General features: G+C 43.1%; 1 protein-coding gene across 4 annotated transcripts in view; it reads right to left on the bottom strand.

Annotated features, from left to right (window-relative positions):
- SATB2 (SATB homeobox 2) overlaps positions 1–15,242 on the bottom strand; it is a 218,956-nt gene that overhangs the window by 34,662 nt on the left and 169,052 nt on the right. For all 4 annotated transcript variants that reach the window (XM_027891285.1, XM_027891284.1, XM_027891286.1 and 1 more), the window contains 2 exons: positions 7,182–7,394; positions 2,426–2,581 (listed from right to left, as the gene is read on the bottom strand). In XM_027891285.1, coding sequence (XP_027747086.1) covers positions 2,426–2,581; positions 7,182–7,394 — 369 coding nt within the window. The remainder of the gene's footprint in view (positions 1–2,425; positions 2,582–7,181; positions 7,395–15,242) is intronic.

Raw genomic sequence — 15,242 nt, forward strand, 5'->3', positions numbered from 1 at the left:
GGAGAATAGCAAGTGAACGAACCTTGGCGGAGAGTCCAAGCAAAGCCTCAGACTCACTCTTTTTTTCCCCTCTTTCAGACTTTCTCTTCTGCAAACATGGGCAGTTTTCAATGAGTGCTTCCCACCGTGAAACTCAGCTGCTGAAATCAGCAGCATCTTCACCAGCAGCGGTCGTGACTGGCACAACTGGACTGTGCAAACACTGGGAACAACCAACTGCTATTTTTCAGACAAGCTAGACCTAAGGTGACACGCTGACCATGACACCATGGTTCTACCCTACACAAACAGCTGAGTCCTTGCTTTTGGCATTTCTGTGGGCCAGAGAGCACCCCAGCCTGCAGCAGGGACACCAACACCAAGCCACCCAGGGTCAGGCACACAGGTGGAGGCTTGGGGCAGGGGGAGGCCCCACACCACTATGGTTCTTGGCTATGGCTTCTCTTCCCTGCCTTCCAGTGCCCCATAAACCACTTTCATGCTCCAGCAGAGTGCTATGACATCTCAGCATGGCAAATGCTGGGCCATCCCAGGGAGTCAGTATTGCTTTGGCAGGGCTGTGAAACAAAAGAAACATCAGCCCCAGAAACGCTTCTTTATTTGCTGCTGCTGAAGAAACAAAACCTTTATGTGCAGTAACTTTGCTTTAAACAATAACGTTCGTGGATCCTGTTCTTAACCTTTTGCATCTGGTGTTCAAAATCTGCCCTGTTTTTTTTCCATGCGAAAGACTACGGATCTTATTTTTGTTTTGGCGCTGCTGTGCAACGCTGCCAGAGAAGTGCACTCAAGCTGGCACAGACCAAAGCTGGTGAGCCACCCAAATTATTGTTGGGTGGTTCAGTCCCTCTCTATTTCAAGAAGCCTCTGGGTATAATGACAGGAAGCTTGCAGGCAATTTTAAGCCAAACCTCAGAGAGGCTGGCATTCAGTCTGTGTTAAACACTCCTTATTAAAAGCTGCCCAGTCCGGATTCTGGGTGGAACTTTGATATCTGCATGGAGTAAAGAATAAGGGGCACGTTTGCAAAATCAATTGTGCAGTTTTTATATTTACTGCACGTTTACCACATATGTCATTTATTACACAGTGGAAAACCGTTAAATGCACAGTAGTTGTGCCAAGTGGCATTATGCTTTTAACAGCTTTATTCGTTTAACAGCTCCAGTTCTCATTATATTTTGCCATGTGGTACATGAGATTTTTATGCATTTAACAGTTTAAGAGGGTTCCATGGTATTTTCCTTTTATGTATTTCATACTGAGCCCAGGATTTGGTTGGGGGGTAGAGGGATTGTAGCCCCTGTACCCTGGTAAAAGAAAGCAAAAGGCAAAGAAAATAAATGATTAAATGAAGAAGGAAAAATTAATCAGATCTCCATGTGTCAGGGCACAAATACCTGTAAATAAGGACAAAGCTCTCCCATGTGCTTTGATAGCCTTTGAAGCTTTGTTTATAAGCCTTTCAACCACTTATTTTACATCTGCTTTAATGACTATGATGTTGTTTTCCTGCACAGACGAAAAGAATCTATCTTCCAGAGTGCATGCACCTATATGTTTCTATCCCACTGTCTCACTGTCACATACACATTTGTGCATTTCTGTGTGCATACTGATGCCCTCTCCTAGCACAACTGAGTAATTTCATACAGGATCAGAAGGAGTTCTTTTCACTGAGTAAACAATTCCTTCCAACAATCTCCAATCCACTTGCTGCCCTTCAAAAAAATCTGTCTGTCCTCCTTTCCACAAAATCCCTTCTGGTGCATTATATTTTTTTAAAGAGTTGGATGAAATTTTTAAATTAATGGATTCTCTTCAAGAATTTCACCCAGACCTAGGTTTGCCCGCATGCATTTTTTACACCCAAGGTAGAAATTAATCCAGGAGAACTTACTGCAGTGCCTCCTCATGCCTTTTTGTAAAAATGATTGGATTTGATGTGAATTATTCACATGGCAATACTGCATGAAGCACATACAACATGCAAAAAAGGAAACACCTGCCTAATATTCCGTTTCCCATTGCCTTCCCTCAATTAATCACTTGAGAAAACCATTTCATTACCTGCCAAATGAGTAGGATACCACCATTTTCAAAGTTCCTTGTCCTACTAGCAAAGGTGTAAGTTATATACCACACATGGGAAAAGACATACATGTTTATACCAAAGGAGAGAAAAAGCTTGGTTGTGAGCTGACCCTTCCCTCAGCCTCTTTTAAAAGGGAAAAGGAAACCACTTAAGCAGGCAAAAGCCAAACGTGATAGGTTCCCCAGAGACAAAGATTATTATTATTGTAGGAACAGATGTAATTTTATTGGTGGGAGGAGGAGGAGGTGGGTCTAGTCCCAACCCCAGAGTTTGCTTTAAAAACAAAACCCCAAAAAGCCCCGCAACAATGAAATCCTCTGTACCACTCACCTGACTTTTATTGGCAGCCACTTTGGCAAACAGAGCTTGAGATACCTTGGCCCTTTTCATCTCCTGTTGGATCTCGTCATAAATGGCAGCTGTGATGTTGACGTTGGCACTGTCCGCCTTAATGGGGAGGTCTGTTGTTGGTGTCGAGGTTTTGGCCTACCAAGAGACCATGAAAATAATAATTAAAAAAGTGCTGCTTTCAGCCCAGCCATCTGTGCAGAAATTATCAAAGGATTTCAGTCAGCTGATGCCAAACTGCATTAGCTACAGAGGGACACTTCCTGTCCATTATTCTAATCAGGTTAATTGTGATTGGAAATAATTGCAGTGCATTCCTATAGGAAATGCAAGGCCCTGTCAACTCTCCCCCTCTCCCTCTCCCAGCGTGTTTATTGAGCAGCTCAACAACAGGATAGGTAGCCGGGGCACTCGGCTGCAGGCAGCCGCTGAAGTTGGCTTTGCCAGCGAGCTACTGCGGCCCAGCCGCCAGGCTCTACCTTCTCCCCCCTCTCTAAAAGTGGCCTACACCTTGGAGGAAGAGCCAATTCTCCCAGAAAAAATGAGTAAATGGGTAGAGGTCTCTAAATAATAAATTATTACTCAATTTAATGCACTCCCTCAAGTCACCCTCATCCTTTATTAAAACTATACGTATGTCACTTGAGTATGTATGGTTTCCCAGCCTTATCATCATTATGCTAGCCAGACAGTCACCTAATTTCACCTAGGAAATCAGTGGAAATGAAAAAAAAAAAAATCATTTCATAAAGCTGGGCTTTGGCATGCCTTTGATGTGCTGCCCTCATTCTCCTAAACTCATATTGAGATTTTGTGTATTCCGCTGCACTCCTTTTAATTGAATGATTTCCCATCAGCTTCTGTGACAAATGAAGGACAATAACGGACACTGCCAGAACTTTCCCTGGGCTGGACTACCCCTACAAGCCTTCTGTCAATACAGTTCAGCAGACTGCTACCAGGCATTGATTTTAAAGCCCCTCGGCCGTGGGGGTCCCCAGAACGCACTGGCAGGTGAGGGAGTGAGGGCAGTGCAATGCTCACTGAGAGCTCCTGGCACCAGGAGCCCCGTGGAGACAGATCTCATTTGCTTTCCTGAGCTCAAAGAGGAGACATACCAGGGCTGATCACTGCACTCCTTACACCTTTTAAGGAAAACTTGTGGGTTACTGGTATAAAAATCTCTGTTTTCTCCTGAGATGTTAAGGTCTTAAGAAACAACATAACTGAGGTGGCAAAGCTCACATTTCCCAATAGATCTAAACCACCTATACATGCTGGTGACACTCATATTTGGGCTCATTATGAACATTTTCAGCTGGCTCCTGTTTCTGTGTCACAGTTGAAGCCTACTAGAGTACATCAAATGTTCATTTTTAACTAGGTAGGCATGTCCAAATACTGGGAAGGTAAACTAGGAAAAAAACAAACCTCCTGAACTTCTCTTTCTGTTTTATTGGCCTCCAAATCTTCCTCTCCCGAACATCTTTTTTGTACCAAAGGCCACATAAATAACAGAGACAAAATTCAATCGAGACAACAATCTAAACTAATTATTCCTCCTTAATGTTTCCAGATAAAGCTTTAACCAACCTGTATTTTCTCCCTGTCCTACTCCCCAGGCTCAATAGGCACACTGCTAGGGGTTTGTTCCCTGCCTGTCACAGGCAGGACACAAGGTAGAAAGGGAGTAAGATTTTCCTGCTCTCACTAAGTCCAGCCCCCTGTGTTCAGGCAGGGGCAGTGGGGGCAGCCCACAGCCAACCCTGCCCTGGGAGCCCAGAGCTAAACCCGCTGCCATCCCCAGGCCATGAGCACATGCCGGGTACAGACCGATGGATGGACTGATAGGGACACCACACTTGGAAATTCAATGTTTACAGACACATGAGAGTTAAGGCAATTGTGGGAAACATAAGAAAACAACAAAGGGATCATGGGAAGGAAGAAGACTGTCCAAGTCTGTCAGGACTCATTTAATGGAGCTCTGTCGGGTATAAAATAAACCTTCCCAGGCGCTGGAGCCTTTGGCTAGCGCAGCAGCCGAGGTCACCACGGCCTCAAAGGCCATTACAGAGGTCTGAGATCCTGAGAAGAACAAAATTAGCATGTAAAAGAAAGATTTAAAATATAGCTTCATCTTGCATGGGTTTCCTAAGCTTCTAGATCCACATCTGAAAAACACCATCTCCCTGAACACCCTGAAAGCTGCATCATTTTTTATTTAACCACTGAAATAGGCAGGGCAAGTACCAAACCGAAGTATCACAGTCACTAAAATAAAGTATTTTATTTTAGAGGCCTAGATTCAAAATTGGCCTTGATACTAAGAAGGAGTTTATCACTGTTGAAACATCTTGTTGCAAAGAGTTGGGGAAAAAGAAAGAGAAGTGCTTGCAGTCACAGCAGCAGAGCACTGAAACTCAGCCCCCAGTGCTGGTGTTCCGCGTGCACACAACAACCTCTAACAGCTCGGAGCCTCTTCCCCACGGCACTCGTACCCATTTGCTGGATCAATCTGCTGTTCTCACCTTAAGGCAGGTCCTGAGCCAGGGACATCCCATGAGGGTGGCCTGGGGCTGGCTCAGAGTCAGGGAGAGCCAAGCCAGGTTACTCTGTGTACCCTTACACCTTCTGCATGACTACCCCAGCACCAGCACTTCCACAGGTATCTGCCATAGCTCTCCTCCTACCCGGCACACTCAATCCCAAAAGCACTGCTGCAGGAGATCAGTATCTATGGAAACCATGTTTCCAAATGCCATTCCATCACCTTCTCCGGCTCCCGAACACAATTCCTGAAAGGATGGTACTGCTCCTACCGCTGCTGCCCCAAAGCACCCTGCTCCAGGGCAGCTTCCTGGGGAGGCGATGCTGCCGGGAATCGCTGCGCTGCCGGCGAGGATGGCATTTGTACCACAGAACTAATCCCGGGCATATGGGGAAGCACGGTAGCCGTGCTGCCTGCCCGGGATCTGGGAAGCAGCCTCATTTGCAGAGGTGTCCAAGTTGTCAAAACAGCACCTGTGCTGACGGGTGCTGGCCCTCAGAGGGTTGGGGAAATGTTATCCAGCGGGCACGAGGCGAGCACTGGGTACGCAAACCTTTGTGTGTTGCTTTTGCAAATTAAAATCCTCACAATATTCTGTGGGATTCTTCGAGCCGAAATAAGGCAAGGATGGGTTGTTTTATACATCTAGAGTATGGTTTTCTAGCAAAACTTAGCTCTTACAAATGCAGGGAAAATTTCCATTATTTTAAATTACATTCTAGCTGTAGCTAGAGCATGGGAAAATAGCATATTTCAACACAGGAATGAGATGGGGCAAAAGAACAATTTTTATTCTCACTGCATTGCATCTAAACTCTCAATTTCCTTTTGGTACTTGACTCTAGTTGCAAAACCTTTTGCAATAAATATAAGTAGGAGTAAGCTAATTCTTAACTGAATAAACACATGCAGAAAGTGGGTACATTATTTAAAGAATAAAATAGTTCCCTGTATATTTTTATTTTCACTTAAAGGTAATTAAAAAAGATAAGGAGCATACAATGAGTTTCCCATGTAATAAAAATTCAGTGTCAAATTTGGGTTGGCAGGATACACTTGCTTTCAGTGAAAACAGCTCTTTATATCATGTACTAATGATGTACTGATGGTGGTGAAGTGCACCCAAACGCCCGGGTTAAACTGAACAAGTTCAGCAGGTTTTACAGAATCAGCACACCTTCCTTAGGGATGATCTGTTTGCCTGTGAAACCTGGCTCCCTCCACATTGCTTACTTACTTCTATCAGCTGTGGCTACAGAATTCAAGTCCTCAGTGGTACCGTTATAAGGGTTATATGGGCCCATTTACTAAAGAACAGAGAAGTGCTAGGACTGACCCGTCATATCTGCACTGTTAGAAAGTTCAAACTCAAGTTAGGCAAAATGTCATGACAGGGATTAATCACCACCCTTGTGCAACCACTCTCACTTTCCAGAGTATATGTCTGGGACTACAAGCAGCCTGGTATAAGGGGGGACGACTATTACAGCGTAGTATGTGGATGCTCTTGCTTAGTGCAAAGGAACAACCTACCCAGGGAAGAGTGGGCAGCAACAGCACGTTAATAAACACGTGCAGTGAGATGACAGCTGCTTTGGGACTCTAAAGCATCATCTTCCTTCCCAGCACCCTGCCCATCTCCACTTTCTGTACTTCAAATAATTACTCATGAAAACCTCTAACTCAAAGACTGTGACTTCCTATGCAGAATACGGAGCACTCTGGTTTCTAACAATGTCTATCTAATCCACTATTGACCTCTGTTCCCTACACACTTTTTATTGCAACATATATGAACCTCCCCACAAGCCCAGAAATTTTCTCTGTATTCTGAAGAATCTAAAAGACACAAGTAAAAAGCTACATACGCTGCTTTTCTATAATATATTCTATAACAGTCATTTAATGGACACGTATCAAGAGCCTGTATGTAATGCTCATATGTACTCTTTCAGGAACTAATGTGACATACTCTTTTGCATTTTTGGCAGTGATTAAAGCTTGAATGATCATCACAGTCTCTTGCTGCAATCCACTAAATGTCTCTTAACAGCCACTCCAATACCTTACAAAAATTTTCCACAGCTCATCTGGGCGAGACGAATGACAGACAGGGAAAGGGTGGAGAGAAACTCCTTCCCTGGAGCTATCCACACAACAAACAGGTAACAAGGAACTGCATCTTACCTGGGGGGTTCTGGAGGAGCTTGGGCTGCTGGCAGCTGAAGACACCATGCTCACGTTTGGGTTCATACTTCTCTCTCTCTCATCCTGGTAGATACGATCCCGCTCCGAGTCAGGCAAGTTGAGGAAATTCTGCATTGCCCTCAAGTTTACGAGAAGGGACTGGGAAGCTGTCCTAGGGTCTTCTTCTTTACGCAGGATCTCTGACAACAAGCCCTGTTTAAAAAAAAGAAAAAAAAAAAAAAAAAGCCAGTCATGTGTTGGTGGGTTTCTTTGGTTTTTTTAAAATTTGTTTAGTGTAACCAGCTGGGTTGCAATACTGAGAACCTACATCAGAATCTCATGGGCTCTCCCTGAGGGGATATTTTGTAGGAAAATGTTTGTCTTCTGGGGGCTGAGGTTTATTTTGGGACTGTCCTATTCTGGCACTGTAATAAGCTTCTGAGTATGGAGATGCTGGATAGGAAGGTAGGTGCATTGGGTAGAAGAAATTGCAGTTATCACCAAGTGCTTGCTGCAAATATTTTAGGAGCTGTTAGATATCTTTCTCTCTTTTTACTTGAAGCTGGGAACACTTGGCAATCCTGTTCATCTTTGACAAATCTGCCAAGGTTGGTAAATTTAGTTTCGACATTTAAACAGTAGAGGAGGTTTATAAAGAAAAACGTTTGGCTGGGGTTTGATGTTACAGTCCGTTCATTTCTGTTTGGACAGTCATTTCTGAAAGGAGAAAAATGGAGCAATAATAAAACCTTAGAATCTAACTTTACGGATTTAACCCATTATTTCATTCCTCATTTAAAAATACCACAGGCTTCACATTGCAATCATGAATAAACATATTAATCTAGTTTTTACAAAAGCCATTACAGAATATTTCCAAAAAATAAGGAGGGGAAAAAAAAAAAAAGAAAAAAGAGTTGGAAAGATGAAAATATCATTAAATGAGGCTTATGAATATAATCATGGGATTAAACTTATGCATAGCTGGGAGAGGAGCAGCATTCAGCAGCCGCGTGTACAGGGAACCCGCGGTACCCCGGACACGACTTTGCTGTTGCTGTCAACGCAAGCATTTTGCAGTTACTTTACAGCCTCAACCAAGGCAAGCTGCCCCGCAAATAAAGCCAAGGCTTACTCCTTTCTTGTAAGAAAAATGTTACTAGAAAACAACCACACACTCAGAGCCCTGCAATATTAGTTTATTGTCTTCCATGTCAGAGAGTCTCCTCCAAAAACCCTTACTAAAACAATTCTACTGCAGCTGGCCCACTAACCAAATGCCAACATGTTTAGTATGTATTGATCTTATTCACCTGACAAAACCATCTGATCAGCAAGTGATATATCTGTATCTGCCTTTATCTGTTTTCTGCTATTAAACACCTACACTAAAATACATACATGAAAGCTCTACTTCAGCAGTGTTTACATCAGCAGTGCTCAAAACAAGCTCCACACACAACCTGGAGGTAGGCTGCGCACAGCTCCACCTTTTCAGCTCCTCATCTACATAATCAAGCTAACACACCCCCAATTACATTCTTCTGCAATTATCAGAGTGGGCACCAGAAGGACTGGAGCTGGGAATAGAACCATGGTGGGCTCCACTCAGAAATGGGATGGGAGAGAGAAGCTGGCTGTTGAAAATGGCCTGCACTGGGAAAAAATCTGAAGAAATTGCAGTGCTGAGCTGCTCTCTGCTATTCTGGGTGACCTCAACACAACTGCATGTTCATATTTGGCTTCTTCCTCAAGGTTTACCAGTCCTCAGAAAAGCTAAGGACATTTTGAAAACCCTTCTAGCTTTTGATAGGCTTATAGGTTGGGGGAGATTAACCAAAATAAGGACATACAGGACACTGAAGCCATGACCTGCAAGATCAATACACCAAGTCCCTACGAAAATTTTCCCTTAAAGGCATTAAAAATTTCTCCAAATGAAGTAAATCAATGAAACATTGGTCCAACCAGTTCTCTAAATTCCTAATTCTCTCTGTCTTTTGAAGGATATATAACTTTTTTTTTTTTTTTCCCTAAAGAAAAGCTCAACTTCAAAAAATCATGGGTTTAGGCTGAAAGAAAGGATCCTGAAAGCTACTGGAGCTGACTCGAAGACAGCTTTTTCTCCCTCCCATCTTAGCCTGGCTAAATTTATGGTCCAATTTAAAAAATGGAGAGCAGAAACATATGTGAAAGCATGCCAGCAATTACTTTTCTGTGCAGTCATTGACTCTGTATGTAAATCAGAGGCTCACAGGTACAAGAGGCTTGCTCGTGGCACTAAGAAGCATCTCACCGCCTGACATACCAACTCTTGTGATTGAAGGCTCTGATGCATCACCAGAAACATCTTATCATGGGGTAGACTCGGTGCCTGTGCCTCTTGCTTCAATGAGGGTCTCATCTTGACCTGCAGGCACCTTCTCCAGGGACGGGGAGTCGCTGCTCCCTCCAGCACCCCGACAGAGGCAGCCCCTCACAGGGGGGAGCCCTGCTCCCCGTGCCCTGCTCCAGGTAGGAAAACCTGCTTGCAAAGAGGGTTTTTCTGCAGCTCCTATAAGTGCTTTGGCAGCTTAGGAACCATGCAAACAGCAGGAGAGCTAATAAGAAAACTGATTCACAAGGGAAAAATCTGATGTCCTCCCGCAACTGGAGATAAACAACACCAGTAAACAGAAGCAGCTAGATAGCTGAGTGATAGGGTAAGAAGATAAAATAAAGTATCTTGAGAGCAATAACGTTTACAATAATATAATTCTGAGCTACTGAAGTATATGCAAACTAACCAGTGAGCAACATTATAAAAAATAAAGTGATATTAAATAATCTGTTCAGCCTTTTTGTCACCTGCAACAAATTAGGCTTTCAATATGCAAAACATCTTCCTTCCAGAAAAACAAATGATCATGATTTCATTTAATTGTAATTTAATGAGGCATAATGTATTTTTTAAAGTGATATACTCCAGGTGTGTGGTGAGGAAACTGGCCCAGCCAGACAAACCCTACTGTTTCTATTTTTGAGAAAATCCTAAAGCCAGCCAGAGACTGTTTTCATTTCTGCAAATTATGTTTCTGCTGGAGGGGGTGAGGGAGGAAAACCCGCAGCATTCATACATTTGTTATAAAATTCCATTGGCTAAATTAGCTCATTCTGACTTACTTACATCTTGCATATTAAAAAATAAAAACAAAAAATTGGCAGTTTGTAGAGTAACCAACTCTGCAAACCTAAAAGAAGATCTTCAGGGACTAGGAAGTCTCAGTATGATTTTAAATAGCCAAACAGATCTTCTGCACCGAACACGGCTCCCAGGATACATTTTAGGACATGTAGCTTGATAATATCTTTGCTTTTCCACTCCTCTGAATCATTTTTAAACAGGCTGCTGAAGAGGCAACTGATGAAGCTTAATGCTCACACAGGCTGTGCTTGCAAACGAGGTGTGTGCTCACCCTGAGACAAGGGCTCTGCACAGTCTGGTTTACCCTTGGAACTTGCACCATTTTTAAAATTACACACTGGATCCATAATTGACTTTAAGAAAATAATACCTGTGGTGGAGAAAGAAGCACATGTCCAACCAAAATAAAAATGTTACTGAATCTATTTAAGGTAAGAGTAATTTTGACAGTGTTTTTTCAAACTAGCTGAAATGCAGTCCCTGCAAGCCAGCAAAGTCACAGTCGTGGACGATTGCTTTGCATTAATTCTATGAAACCCCATTTGTGAACTTCTTTTATTTTTATTAACTAAGGGATTTCCAGGACAAACAACCCACATGTCATTGGTAAAAAAAAATATTTTTTAAAGCAAATTCTGAAAGATGATGCAGTACAACATAGGGAGAACGTTATTCAAACTGACTCCGACATCCAGCGGACCAACTGACCAGGCCTCAAGGCAAACAAAGGCTTGACCAAAGCCCACAGAAGGTGAGCGAAGCCTTTCTGCCCTTCTCTCAGAGCGCTCCTGCTCAGGCCTGGAAAGGTGTAAATGAGATCTCAGTGGGACAGCAGACTGCACCACCAGAGACCGAACACAGGACAATTTTGCAACCAGAACTTTTGAAAAGCAATCTGGACCAGGAGGAGAGGAAGTGATGCTGGAGTGCAGCCCAGACACCACTGTCATGGGCACTGAGGAGGATGAGAGACATCAGGCAGGAGGAGACTCCCAAGCACTGGCCAGGACCTCACACACATCAGGTCTGATGACTTGGACAGGAGATGTGCTCCCTCTTGTACAGACCCAAGCCATCTGACTACAAAAGTGGGCACTGGGGTTAAAGAGGCTCAGAACAGACTACAAAACACTGGCCAAGGCAAAAACTTAAATAAACCCAACTAATGCGCTAAACCTCAGTTTTTATGTCCTGTATAAGGAGATTATATATATGAAGGACTAAAAAAGCATAAACACTTTTTTCAGACTTTTGGTTTATTTGTGCCTCTCCACATTTCAGCCATGGCCAAAAGCAACACAGAAAATGCTGAAATACTAGAAAAATATTGTTTCTGTAGCATTTTGGTTCCAAGTATTTCCAAGTACTATACTTTTAACTGACAGTCTCAATAGAAAAACTATTCTGCTTTCCATCAGGGATAGATGCTACTCTGAGCAGGATCAGAAAATGTAGTGATTTGTTTAAATTCAGCATCTGGATCTTAAAGGTCAGTAATGTCAAACTGTCCCCCCCTCAGCACACAAAGCCTTTTTCCAGCATGGAAGGCAGCACTCAGGGAACCCTTTGGTGGCTGCTCATTGCTACTGAACTACACTGTACCTTCAGCATACAACAACAAAATTGATTTGCCCAGCTAAAACAACCACTTATATTTACAGTTGTCTGCTATCTGCAACTGAAAGCTGGAGGCAGCAGGTCAGCCCAGGAAGCTCTGCAGCAGAAATACCAGCTTCTCATAACCCTTCCAGGAATAAAGCACCTGCTGTGTTTTTCTCACATGAAGACAGGCTTTTACCATGACATCTCTTGGCCTCTCTGCATTTACTCCAGGTCCAACCTTCAATATTTTCTTCTGGGCTGAACAAGATACATTTAACAACCCTGAAAATACTTCTCGTTGCCTCTAAGTATACAGCACTCAACAGGAAGCTCTATATGAAGTTATTCAGTAGGCTTCTTAGGACTCAAACTCATTTTCAAATGCTCCCTGCTTTGTTTCCCTTCCCTTGCATCTCTTCCTAATTCCAACTAGGATATGAAGCAGAAGTGCTGGAAGTCTCTCAGAAATGCTTATCCTGGCAATGTGTCCAGTCCAATTTTGCTGAGCAAAATTGCTTTAGATAATCAGTGGAAATTTTCGAGTGGTTAGCCAAACCAAGCACCTTCATATCCATTCTGTCACATTTTCCATCAGGCAAAACTGTGTTTATACCCTGTTCCCTGACCAACTCTTCTGTTTCGATGGACAACATGTTCAGTGCCACATTTGTGTCAGTTCATATGAACTTCAGAACTTAATGGACTCTGACTGACTCCATGAATGGGAGACCAGCAGTCTCCCAGTACCCTTCAGTGTAGCTGAACATAGCACATTAGTCCTTCATTTAGAAGAAATCTCCTGATCTCTAGATTCACTGCCTATAGCCAGAGTATGAAGCCTTGTTCTTAAACTCATTTAACTAATGCTAAAATACATACATCTCAGGAGAGAGCTGCTTAGGCACAAAGCATTTAGAGCCTGATTTGAATAAAACTTATACGGGGGTGCAACAATGACAATTTGATTTTTATTATTAAAAATGAAGTGTTTAAATCCTCAAAGAAAACGCCTTTATTGCATTAGTTTAATAAAGCCTCTTTTTTATTATGGTATCTCTTTTTATGAGGGAAGACAGGATGTGCATGTGGAGCTGAATGTGTACGCACCGGGAAAAGGAGGCAGAGAAAGACCGACCAACTGCAGCCACAAAGTGCCACCGTTTATATGAGACACATGTCAGACCTTTATACTGAAATATGCTGGAAAATGAGCAAAGACACACAGCTCGTGCTCACTGTGTCTATCTGTGCCTTTGCTTCCAAGGCTCAGGACTCCTGTGCATCAGCTGAGCAGCCGCCTCCCTCAAGCACACGTTCTGAAAGCCTGACTCACATGCTACTTAAGATCTTTTCATTCAGCCTATTGAATACAATTAAGTTAATTGAAACTGAAATTTTGGGCAGTGCAAAACCCACTGTTGGAACAAATATCCCATGTACCAAAAATCTGCAATTTATTAAATTAAGCACTTCCCTTACAGACTGCCTTCTTTCCTGTGACTACAACAGAACGCTGCTTGTGCCACATTACACCCAAGAATAAAACAAGCAGGCAGCATGAAAGGGTTTCATGCAATAAGAGAGAGTTCTCTACAACAGTAAAAACCAACAAAAAATTCCCCCCCCCCAACCAAACCAGAAGCCTTGCTAATTGAAAGTCTGTGCACAATGGGGCAGACAACATAGCGATGAATGCAGCATGACTGTCTCACTAGATACCAGGCAGAGAATGAAAGCTGCTTGTGGTCCTCTCATGTGAGTTAAAGAGAAAATTATTTGCAAAAGGAATTCTGTCCAGGATTTGGCTCACAAGCAAATAGAGGTGGAAGAGTTAGCTATTTCAACAAACCATATTTCTGATCTTAATGCCTCTTAAAGAACTCTTTTCTGAACCCACTTCAGTTTGAGGAATTTTGCCAAAGAAAGCAGAATTAGACATAAATGAGGAATCACCGCCCACCTCTCTCCTTGCCTGCCTCCATAACCTTTCTTTGGAGCTTCCTTACTAACCGCACTCCTGCTCTGAGAGCACTCAACCCTTCTTCAGGTGACTGGTGACACCTTTGCATGCCACACAAGTGTTATTTCCCTCTTTCTCATTGCAGAATCCTGGACTTGCCCGCAGTTGCAGCCAAGGTGCAACCAAATCCCTTGAAAAAGAAGGATCAGTTTAGTTTATTTCTTCATAAATTTCACTACATCTGAGGCTGGTGGAGTTTCCTCCTCCTTGGGCTGTTACTTCCTTTAATCCGAAAAGACACAGTTGGCACCAGCTGAGCTGGGTAAGCGCTGCTCTCCCATCTTTGGGTTTGAGAAGCCAATGGTTTCACACAGAGCTACTCAGGCCAGGAGGAAGGGAGCAGTGCTCTTTGGGGAGAAGGTTACAAGCAGCCTGAATATGCCCGGTGTTTTTACCCAGCTCTCTTTGTATCCGGCACCATAATGGTTTCATTTACGATGCCTCAGGTTCAGGGATATTTCCAGTTTTGGAGGCTGTTCAGTGAAACAAGCACTGGCCACTCGCCCAAACATTTTACTAGTTTTGGCTATTATGTCAAAACATTGGCAAAAAAAGAGGAAGATATAAACAGAAATACTCCTTCAGTCTATAAGGTTTGCAGTCCACTGGGCACTCCCGAAGAGGGAAGCAGTTCATTGATCCAATGATTGAGACTGTCCAGACTCTTACAAAGAGCCTGATAAACTGTCCTGACTGCAACTCCATGAGCCTGCAGCAAAGAGGGATGCTGAACAAGTGGGGAGAGGAGGAAGAGTATGTTAATTTTCCTTATGCAGAACAGGACATTCAAATTACCTATTTTTCAGCTTGGATTTTGAAAAGCACAGATCACTTCAGCACCTCCAGATTTGCTAAAAAAAAACTTTTCAGAGGAGGACAAGGTAAATCTGAGAGAGCATTTTCATGCGTTTCCTTTAAAACAGTTATCTTAGTCCTATGTTTTCTGTAACAACCCCTACCTACCCATTTATTAAAACACTACAACCTGCAGTAAGTAAGCTCTGGTTCCTACAACCTTTTGGTTGCAATCTGAATGCTGTATTATGAGACATCATAGTGCAAGAGGGAGATAGTACAAGGACGCTGCCCTGAGGATGGCCAAAATCCATGAGTGTGTTCTCCTCCAGGAAGAAGGTAAAGCCTTGATAACAGCTTTGGCTGCCTCCCATTGCACAGTATCTCGGCTGGCCAACCCAAAGGGTGCTCCTACTTTTAGAGGCTGCTAGTCTCCAAGATTTTATCCTGATGTAAGGAT

Source organism: Empidonax traillii, unplaced genomic scaffold (assembly GCF_003031625.1).
Source record: "Empidonax traillii isolate 1590-97213 ecotype Southwest subspecies unplaced genomic scaffold, ASM303162v1 scaffold317:size617950, whole genome shotgun sequence".
NCBI lineage: Eukaryota > Metazoa > Chordata > Aves > Passeriformes > Tyrannidae > Empidonax > Empidonax traillii.